This window comes from Apis dorsata, unplaced genomic scaffold (assembly GCF_000469605.1).
Source record: "Apis dorsata unplaced genomic scaffold, Apis dorsata 1.3 scaffold_82, whole genome shotgun sequence".
Taxonomy (NCBI): Eukaryota; Metazoa; Arthropoda; class Insecta; order Hymenoptera; family Apidae; genus Apis; species Apis dorsata.
The window spans coordinates 910,073-920,618 of NW_006263380.1; the positions used below are offsets into that span (position 1 = coordinate 910,073).

At 35.9% G+C, this 10,546-nt stretch overlaps 4 protein-coding genes across 9 annotated transcripts in view; 3 read left to right on the top strand and 1 right to left on the bottom strand.

Annotated features, from left to right (window-relative positions):
* LOC102675441 (coiled-coil domain-containing protein 137) overlaps positions 1-4,664 on the bottom strand; it is a 62,667-nt gene extending 58,003 nt beyond the window's left edge. Inside the window, exons 1-4 of one of the 2 annotated variants that reach the window (XR_421058.2) lie at positions 4,097-4,663; positions 3,006-3,133; positions 2,295-2,937; positions 1,974-2,184 (exon numbers count right to left, since the gene is read on the bottom strand). Coding sequence is in view for 1 of the 2 variants with exons in the window: in XM_031508309.1 (XP_031364169.1) it covers positions 1,975-2,184; positions 2,295-2,937; positions 3,006-3,082 (930 nt within the window). In the remaining variant the exon portion in view is untranslated. Of the gene's footprint in view, positions 1-1,973; positions 2,185-2,294; positions 2,938-3,005; positions 3,134-4,096 lie in introns of both variants that reach the window. The other variant, XM_031508309.1, reaches the window with a different exon arrangement.
* LOC102675720 (BLOC-1-related complex subunit 5) lies at positions 61-1,488 on the top strand. The gene is made up of 2 exons (XM_006610936.2): positions 61-906; positions 983-1,488. The coding sequence occupies exons 1-2, from the start codon at positions 593-595 to the stop codon at positions 1,476-1,478; spliced, it is 810 nt and encodes a 269-aa protein (XP_006610999.1). The 5' UTR covers positions 61-592; the 3' UTR covers positions 1,479-1,488.
* On the top strand, positions 3,367-4,100 carry LOC102675306 (oxidoreductase-like domain-containing protein 1). The gene is made up of 2 exons (XM_031508311.1): positions 3,367-3,444; positions 3,619-4,100. The coding sequence occupies exon 2, from the start codon at positions 3,648-3,650 to the stop codon at positions 4,002-4,004; it is 357 nt and encodes a 118-aa protein (XP_031364171.1). The 5' UTR covers positions 3,367-3,444; positions 3,619-3,647; the 3' UTR covers positions 4,005-4,100.
* A 3,181-nt stretch (positions 4,665-7,845) lies between the features above and the next one.
* Positions 7,846-10,546, top strand: part of LOC102680039 — a 34,268-nt gene continuing 31,567 nt past the window's right edge. For all 5 annotated transcript variants that reach the window (XM_031508302.1, XM_031508301.1, XM_031508303.1 and 2 more), the window contains exon 1: positions 7,846-8,246. In XM_031508302.1, the coding sequence (XP_031364162.1) occupies positions 7,972-8,246 (275 nt within the window). In that variant the 5' untranslated portion in view covers positions 7,846-7,971. The remainder of the gene's footprint in view (positions 8,247-10,546) is intronic.

Here is a 10,546-nt window from a genome sequence, read left to right on the forward strand (position 1 = left end):
ACTTTTTAAAAGAGAGTTACATTATCAAGCGAAAAGAAATATTTGTACCTTCGAGTTCGAAATCCATTTCAACAGATGGTGTTCTCATCGTGTAAATGACTACGACACGTGAAATCTAGCAGCATGAACAATCAATGATTAAAACGACTTTTTGACAACAGAAATTAAAAACCGAGTTCAAAGTGATTATATTATAGTATTTATCGGTATAATTAATTTTTTAATAATATCGAGGTGACAACACGATCAAGGGAAAACCAAAGTTTCATGATGTATCGAGAAAATTTTCTTTAAATTTTCTTTCGTTATTGATTATTATGAAGCTCCTGAATTGTGGAGTGAATAAAAATGTGCTCTTCTAATCAGTCGTTAATTGAAAGGTTATATAAAAACGAACGACGTCAGATGGCCTTAAATTTAACTTGACGATTATTGTTATAATTATTCTTGTCATCAGATGTTTATATTTATAAATTATAAAATAATTATACGCAATTTTCGTAGTGAGACGGAAGATTAATGTATATCGTTTATATAATTGACGTAATTCTTGTAGAAAGATTAGAGTAAATTTTTAAAAGAATCAAACAAGATGGGATCGGAACAGAGCTCTCAGGGTGGTACTCACAATACCAATGCTAATAGGACAAGAAATATACCATTGAGACGCGGTAAAAGTGTACCGAATCGTGAAAGAGTACCGGAAGACACACCACCTAGATGTACCAGTCCTGGTGCAAGCATTTGTTCAGATTCTGATTTACCATATATATCTTATACTGTGAATAGACCTATTGGAGATTCACCAAAGATGACAAATAAGCAATCACAGTTATATAGAGGCAAGAGTTTGGGTGCACAAGATATATCTAGACGTAAAAATAATTTAAATACCAGTAGCTACAGGTAATATATAATTATTTATAATTAATTATGATTTTGTCTATTTTAATATATTTTATTTGAATAATAATTCTTACAGAAAAACTACCTCTGATAAAATACACAATATAGTAGTAGTGAAATCAGCTGTGGCAGATCCTACAGCTGACAAAGATCCTGATTTGGTTAAATTACAAAGTATTCCCATGTTCCTACCTATCATGCGTGGCACTCTCAATTTGCCTCCAGGTGTAAGAGATCCAGAGGTCCTAGAAAGACTTAATCCTATTGGCCTGTTTAATCTGTGTGCACGTTATCAACATCATCTGAACACTAATGCTCAAATGATTGCCACTGAACAAGCTAGTCTATGCATTAATATCGAACCAGAAGTGACCAAAATTCTTAATTTGGCAACAGAAAGGCAAAAAAAATTTGCCAAGTTTGCTGAACAACTGAACAAAATACATGAGCTTAGTAAACAATTAACTAAATGCCATTCTCTTCTAAATCAAACTCTAGAAAGCCTTGAAACTTTGAACAATCTTTTACCAATTGAAGATAGATTAGAACCATTTGTATGGACTACTGGATAAAATTCATATTAAAAAGTACATTGAATGTAGTTTTGGAAAATCACACATTGCACTGGTGCTAAGAGATAATTTGAATTAATTCGATACAAAATTTGTTAAAAATTTGTTTTGTTTTTTTTATCAAACATGATGAAGTTATTTATTAATAATTTACTAATAATCCCTATTTGAAAAAATTTCTAGTACCTATACATGTGTTGCACAGAAATCTTGTCTATATAAATATATATATATATATATATATATATATATATAAATATATACATATACGTCTATTTTCATGTTAATCTTAATAATTGTATAATTGTATAAAAAATAATGTGATGCTTCAAAAATACATACAGTTTACTTATGATAAAAAAATTGTACATTTTATTAAAATAAAAGTAAATTTCACAATTACAATAAAACGATTCATAGCAATCTTGTAAAAAAACAACAATATAAAAAAAAAAATCTACATAAAAATATAACATTTTATAATCATTTACATACCCTAGTTAATACCAGCAGATTTTTGTGCTTTCAATATTCTGTATGCTGCTATAACATCATTCTGTTGTTTTTCTAACTGTCTTCTTTCTCCAAGTGGTAATTTTTTACGTTTTCCTGATCTATCTATAGTCATTCTCGTCTTAGCATTCTCCAACTTTGAATTTTCATTCTTTTTGAGCATTGAATAAAGAAGAAGATTCTTTCTACCAGGCTGTAGCAAAAAATTAAAAAAATTTTTCATCAATATTTAAAAAATATTGAAAAATATTAAAAATGCATTAAAAAATAAAAAAAAATGTATTGTTAAATTAAAAAACATACTTTAGAGGTATTTATAGCATTAGCATTTTTTGGTTTAATTTTTAATTGAGGTGGTTCATGAACCACTTCTCCAAATTCAACTTGATCTTTATAATTATCAAATTCGTCTAATTTTTCTTCCATTTGTTTCTCTTTCTTCAATTTCAATTTCTCCTTCTTCTTTTCAGTTTTAGTCATTTTGATCTTATTGATATCGCTGTTTTTTTTTTTTTTTTTAATATTTTTATGACTCGATTTCAACATTTCAATTTTGTCTAATTCAGTTTGTTCACATTTTGAAACTCCTTCGATGTTTCCTGTTTCTGGATTTCGATTAACTTGAACATCATATTTTTTCTCAAAAGCAAATTCATTAATGAAAACTTGCGTATCTCGATTAACTCTATGTAAAAATCGTTGTTCAGATTCTCCAGGCCTTTGTTGAAATATAGGAACAACTTTCTCTGGTCTAGCCTTTGGATGTAAAGGCTTAGATTCTTGTTTACCAACGGATATAAGATTATTTTTCTTCTTCTTCCTTTTTTTTATTTTACCTATTTTTCCCAATTTCACTGCCTCTTTTAACTCTATTATTTTTTCTAAACTTTTCGGTATAGCTTGTTCGTTCACATCTTTTGGCGGTGCATTTATTTTTGTTTCTAACCTATAATAGGCAGTTCACTAATCTATGTAAGTAATTCGAGAATAAAACATAGTTAATGCACAACTCACTCTGCCTGACGTTTTGCCTGTTGTTTAAAAGGATCTTTCACACCTCTGTGCTTTTTTCCTGGGATTTTTCGACCCATTTCGAATTTCGATAAACAACGAGACACGATTTTCACGTGGTCGACATTTGTCTACTCGAAAATATAAATGACGCGCGATGATGTTTCATATTCAAAATGTTAAATAGTAATTTTTTAATCATAAAATCAATAAACAATTTAAACAATTTTGAATATGAAATAAACACAAAATTTATAATTAAATTATGTTATTAACTTTAATATATCTCGTGTATTAAAATTTAAATTTAATTTTATTTCCAACTCAATGGATAACGTAAAATGATGAGAAGATTCTAAAATTATCTACACATCTAATATAAAAAATATATTGGATTTTAAATCTATATTGTATATTGTTTATGATTGTAGTGACCAACGAGGTTAGGAAGTAGTTTTTGATATTTTACTAAATATTTTGAACCAATCATCTATAAATTCGTTAATTCGTATATTTCATTAAAATATTTTATTGTATTGTAAACGCTAATTACATAAATAACAATGATTCTATCATTTTATTTTTATTACGTATTTCTCATTCTTTCTTTAACCAGGTAAAACTACAAGGTGTGATAAAATAGTGATGAACCTAATTCAATTTTCTCGATTAATTATCAAAAATAAAAGAGTTAATTGTCAACAAAAATATTTTAAAAAATCTGTCTATGGAACATCATCAACGTTATCATCCGAGGAAAAAATTACTGAAAATAATGAAAATAACAACGATTCCTCGATAGATGATTTATCAGAACCTACGAATTGTTGCATGTCTGGATGCGCAAATTGTGTATGGATTCAATACGCAGAAAAATTAAGTGCTACTCTCAAAGAAAGTGACGTAGATGTACAAAAATTAATCATGGACAAAATACAAGATCCTAACATGAAAGCATTTCTTTCAATGGAACTTAAAATTAGAAATATCATTAAAGATTAGGAACATTGTGTATAAAACATATATGTATATATGTATATATGTATAAAATGATGAAATTTTAGATAATAAATACTTATGTTAATTTAACTAACTTTAGTCTCGTCTTCTTTTAGTTATATTCTTTGAATCTCTTCCAATATTGTATATATGCACTTGTATATTTATGTAGAGTTGTTGAATCTTGAGTTGCGAAAATCTTGTAATTTTTAAAGTAACTTATAAAACTGTCTCCCGTATATATTATCAAGTCATCGATTTCTTATAATTCAAACAATTTCGTTAACGTTTCATAATCATTCACATTTTTTCTTTTTCTCACAAAAAACTTTGAATCGAATATTCTGCCACAAATTCTAATGTTTCGAAACTGAAACTGTTCATGTTGCGCCATCTGCAAGACTGTACGGCGTCTGTCCAGATGGCGGCAGATGTACGAATGCTGTTTGTATGAAAAATATTTATCCTCATAATTGCAACAAAAATAATGACTATATCACGCTCTGAATCTCCATTCGAGAACTCGGGTCTTTTATTATTTATTCAACTCGTTCCGTTTATGAGATTCCAGAGCGTAGTAACCAGTTTCTACATTAAAAGATAAAAGACATCTGACCATTTCGTTTGTACAACCGCTTGAAATTGTAAACCGAAATATAAGATGTTATTTCTATATTCTCATAAATATCGAAAAGAGATAAAAAACGATAATATAACGATGCCAATAAATTTCATTCGAACACAGTGTTAAAAAAGGAAATAGCACACAAAGGAATAACTCTGTCTTTTCGCCCAAGTTAAATTTCAATCTCCACTTAAAACGTTTTTCCATCACCTATGTTGCAATCTTGTTTTTTAACGGAAACTAATTAAAATAAGTTGGGACTTATCGGCAATGTGTTTTGGTACCTCGTCGTAGCAATAATCTAGTATTACGGGTATTTTTGCGCACCGTTTACATTACATACTCACTTATTTACATTGCATACATATGTATAAAGCCACTTGTGCCGCTTACGCCAGTCAGGAGAATGTAGTGTGACATGTACTGACGTGTTGGCGAACGAGGAGGCGTACATAGCACTCCTTTTTCTATTTCTGCCACTAGTAGTGTAGATATTGACGAAAAAATTCAACAAAGTTCATTTTCATTTTTTTCCATAATTCGATATTTTTCTTCAATTTTTCTTTAACCTAAACAATGAATAGAATTAAAAGAACGTTCAGAACGAAAATAGTATGGATTATTGTATTATGATAAATTATAATTACGTGAATAATTACATGATCGAGCAAAAAAGTTGCTCGTAACGAGAAAGAAAATTTTTTCGAAATAAAAATAAAGTTACCAGTTTTATCGGATTGATTTCTTTACTGAATAACAACCGTTTGCCAACCGTTTGCTACAAATCAACAAATTCCATCACACCGAGAGCGTACGTGTTAACTACAAAGTCTCTTGTCGTAATAAACAAAATTCATAGGTTTTCGCATATAAATCGTTTGTTTTCCCTACTCATCAAACAAATGTCAATTCCAATCGCGTAGAAATCATTTTCCACGATTCTCTCGCGTACTCGTCCATTTTCTATTCATTCGTATTAAAAATATCTACTCCGCAGAGACTATAAAAATATTTTCCTACAACAATCCAATTGTTCTTGCCAATCCACGCAGTCGTGGCAAAATTCTCTTCCATCCAATCAAACTTACAACAGCCACGGGCTTGCGAACCTCTGCCATAACCTCGTGTACATATCGAAGTTTTTCATCGAAAAAAACGAGAGGGGAGGGGAGGGGGGGGGAGGGGAAAGAGTATACCACGGACAATTACAATAATAAAAATCCACGTCGAAAACATTAGACTATAGCAACCTGGCATAATCTTATCTCCGACTCTGCCCACATGTCAAGTCTTTCTACCGCCGCTATGCTCGTACACGGCTCTATTTCCATGCGACCCGCGTGTCAGTGTGACGCATTTTCCCACACGTACACGCGCAAACACAGAGGCGCGCGTTCGCCGTTTGATACACGCGCTCGTGCGTGCTTTTCTACAACATTTATCCAACGTGCACAATACTCGTAAAGTATCCAACGAAATAGCGTTAAACACATTCGGCCCGCAGCAAGTGTGGGTGTCCGAGCGCGAGCGCGCGCGTGTGCGTGGATTATTTTCGCTTATACCGCGGCGCACGCAATCTCAGAAGTGGTTCTCGCGTTGACAGGTTCCGAACGAGTTTTCGCCGGCCTCCGAAGCCACCGATCGGTCAGTGCTTCGACGCCTGGATCCAAGGATCCTCCTCGAGTATCCTCCTCGAAGGATCGAAGGATCAACAGGGAGGAGAGGAGGTGGAAGAGGAGGAGAAGGAGGAGGAGGAGGAGGAGGAGGAGGAGGAGGGTGAGGAGGAAAAGGAAAAGGAGCTCGCTGGTGATCGTGATCGCGGTCGATACGAGACCAATGTGACACGCGGACGAATTCTTATGCAACGTTTAAAGTGCACGGTTAACCGGTGCACGGGATAACGGGTCGAGGCGAACGGAAGAAGCTGTCCCCGAGAATTATGAATGATCCTCTTTACGAGGATGGTGAGGAGCCGTATCTCGTGTACCCGGTTGCTGGAAATAGCGTGCAATCTGCGCACGGAAACGCCGACAACTGGACAAATACGCTTGTTGTTCGCCTCATGCGTTCTACACCAACGTGCCGTCGTTGAGTCGTGACGAAGAGGAATCTCGGACCGGTTGTACGCGTAAGAGTATTCCTTCGAAGTGGAAAAGTTGATTAGAATTATATCTTGATTCTTCTCTCTCTCTCTCTCTCTCTCTCTCTCTCTCTCTCTCTCTCTGCCTCTCTATTTCTCTTTCTCTCTCTCTCTCTCTCTCTCTCTCTCTCTCTCTCTCTCTCTGCCTCTCTATTTCTCTTTCTCTCTCTTTCTCTCGTTTGAATCACGTTATTGTTGTGCACATGTGAACAGAGAAGAGGGGAGAATGATATTATCGTGGTCATGATGGTCAACGGATGCGGAAAAGTGATAATGGATGACGGAATAAGACGAGAATAAACGATAGCATGCAGAACGATAGTAAAACGAGAAATCGCACGATGCGTGAACTTGGTGGCCGTAGAACTTGGGACGTTTGTGAAACGGATTTCAAACTTTTGAAGCATTGGAAACGAAGGGACGTTCTTTGACGGTACGCGTCATTTTTCTAACATTCCCTCCCTCTCCCCCCGCCCCCGCTCCGCGCCCCCTCCCCGCGAACTGTCGACGATGGTGCGTGCTATCGACGCTTCTCCATGACTCTCTGCATTATCGATGGTGTTAACGAGTTTTCCCAATAGAAAGTTTGCGCGCATCGCGCAATAATTCCCTCGAGTAAAAGTAATACGCTCGGCGCGTATTATTGCAAGAATTGCGAGATGGAAGGATGAATTTGAATTTAGAAGGGGCGGGACAAAAGAAGAAGAAGAAGAAGAAGAAGAAGAAGAGTTAGTGGAGTAGAGAGTTTGATGATTATCGGATCGTAAATTCGTTGGACGCATACTACATACGCGATGCTGCTGCGCTACGACGTTGAAAAACGTGTTTCAGATTATCGTTGGATTTACAACCCGTGAATCAGCCGGCAGAAGAAAAAAAAAAGAACAAAAAAAATCACCGTGCAAACTTTTATGACCGCGTTACGCTCGCGGATAAAGCGAGCGTTTCGATCTATCTGCCGCATTGAAAAGCGGGAAAAATTTAAAATCGCGTCCGTGCGATAATTTTTTTTTTTTTTTGAAAGAAAAAAAAGAAAAAAGAAAGAAAGAAAAGGGAACGGAGAAAAGGATCGAAACGTTAAACGTTAAACGTGACGCGAGGTGAAATATTTCTCTTCGTACATCCGGGAAAGGAAATATATATATATAAATACGGGGGGAGGAAAAGAGACACAGGAGGAGGGAAAATCGAGATCGTTCAACGAAATGCTAATGAGCGAAAAGAATTGTTCGAGGAAAGAAGGAACAAACGAGGAATTGGGACAGCATACGATCAGAGACAGTAACAGAGTACTGGACGAGCTGCTGGTGAACTCGACGGTTCCTTCGACCACTGTTCCGGTAAAAGTGTGCGATGACTCCGCGGACGAGGGAGGAAGGGACAACAACGACAAGCAGAAACGCGGAATCCTGACCAACTTTCAGAGGAGGACGTTTAGCAGGATCAGTTTCAAGGGAGAATCCGGTCCTCTATTGAGCAGGTGAATTTTTCTTATTTTTTTTTTTTTTATGTCGTTAAAATCGTTAATCTCACCCCACGAGTTCGCGTTTTCGACGATTAACAACGATCATTTCTCTATAATAATAATAAATCAATAATAAGAACAGCAACGACAGCAATATTTTTTCTATTGAAACTAACAATCTGCATAAATATATACAATTACTGCAAGATGTGATATCAAGATATCGAAAATATTTCTTATCTTAAGTTTTAAATGGAAGAAAACTTAAATGTAGAAATTAGTACTAGCGATATTTAGAATAGATTGCACAACTTAAAAAAAGTAGTCGCACTCGTTATTAAGATTAGACTCGACATTCGAGTATTTTAGTCGACATCGGTCTTTTCATTGGTTAAATAATAAATATATATACATATATGTGTGTGTGTGTGTGTGTGTGTGTATGCGTATAAAATATTAAAAGTAAAAACATTCAATATTTTCTAAACTATATACATCGAAATATGAAAGCGTTTTTCAAAAGGAAATGCTATTTCTTTTTACTTCGTTCCCTGTAAGTACTCTGTTATTTTATTCAACACACACGAAAGCTATAAACACGAGCTTTATTACCATAAGTTCCTACGAAGAAACAAGCGAGAAATGGTTAATAAATTCACTTCATAACGATCCTATTGTTTCTACGTTACAACTTCAGAATGTTCCAAGAAGCGACAAAATATTCGAAAAAGTTAAACATACTTAAAAAAAGAAGGAAAAAAAAAAAGCATCTTGCTCATAGTATCAAACGAATATATCTAATATACTCCAAAAAAAAAAGAAATAATAATAATAATGATAATTCCAATAATTCTCCGATCATTAAACACCATTATCAAACGAACGTAATTTCACTGGATGGACGTTTTTAATATATCGCCCGTTTAACACGTACACGGGACGATGAACACGAAAATAATTAACGTGACGAGTGGAAGACAGCGGGAGGTTCCATCTGGAATCGATCCTCCGATCCCTATTGGAGAGGAGCGATAATTGCGCGAAACGATTTTCAGAGGCGCTGTCAAAAATACGCTCGAGGTGGTCGAGGTGAAAACTGGATCACAATACGTGACCCCGCGAAAATAGCGCCCTGTTCCCATTTCCCTGCCACGATCGGCAGAAATCCTGCTTTTCGATACGAGAATAGAAGCGCCTAATTGCGGAAGACGCCTCGACGCCTCGCGTCCGATCATCGTCTACGCGTGCACCATAAAAATCTCCACGAGATTCATCGATTCGATAAAATAGTTGAATAGATTCTTCACTCTCCTAATTTACTCCCCCGTTACTCTTCTTTCTTTTTTTCGTCATTTTCGGAAGGAATAAACCGAATACAACTTTGTTTCTCTCGTATATACTGTTGTATATACAAGTTTGTCGACTCGTATCGAAGAAATGCATTATGGATTCAGTTTTCGATTTATTTCCCTCCCAATGGAGAACGAATCGTTCGACGTCTTCGACCGTCGTTGACCTCGGGATGATTCGTAAAATTCTAAAATCGAATTAATTATTTTCGTTCGAAAGAATTTTTTTAATTGGACATTGTAAAATTTCTATATTAACTCGTTCGCATTATACGAGAAAAGAAAATATCGCGAATCAACAGAATCTCGATAGATCTTTCAACTTGAAACGATTCTCCACTTTCCCATTATATTCGTCCTATTCGCAAAATTATAATATTTTAAACTCGTCAACAATTTAAAAACGGTGATCGACGATTCAGATCACGGAATCGGAAGAAAATTGGAAGCGCGACGCGCGTGAAGAGGAGGGAGCGGAAGCTCAGTTGAGAAAGCTCGGTCGGAAACATGGGCGCGACAAAGGCGGCGTTACAACGAAACGTGGTGCAACGACTCGTTTTCGAGCGGGTGTCGCGTGTCATCGAGGCTCCATCTCTGGCGAATGGAACGAATCCGATCCGTGAACGGTGCCAAACTTGCGTGCAAAGACAAAAGGGAAATCGTGTACGGCAAGGGTCAAAATTGGATCGCCTCAGTGTCGGTCGAGCCACGGTTCCTCGACGAACCCGTCGTTCGTTCAACGAGACCCGGCAAACACCGGATTTCGATCCGTTCGCTCGCCCCTTTCCTTTCTTCAGCGCCGCCTTCCATCTTTTTCAATGATTTCACCCGGTGACGCGACCGTTCTTATAAATAGTCGGCAAAGTGCGTAAATCAGTGACCTCGTGAAAGTTGCTTGCTCCAGGAAATCGGGATCCTCTCTCCCTCCCTCCCTCCCTCCCTTCCTCCCTCCCTCTCTCTCTCTCT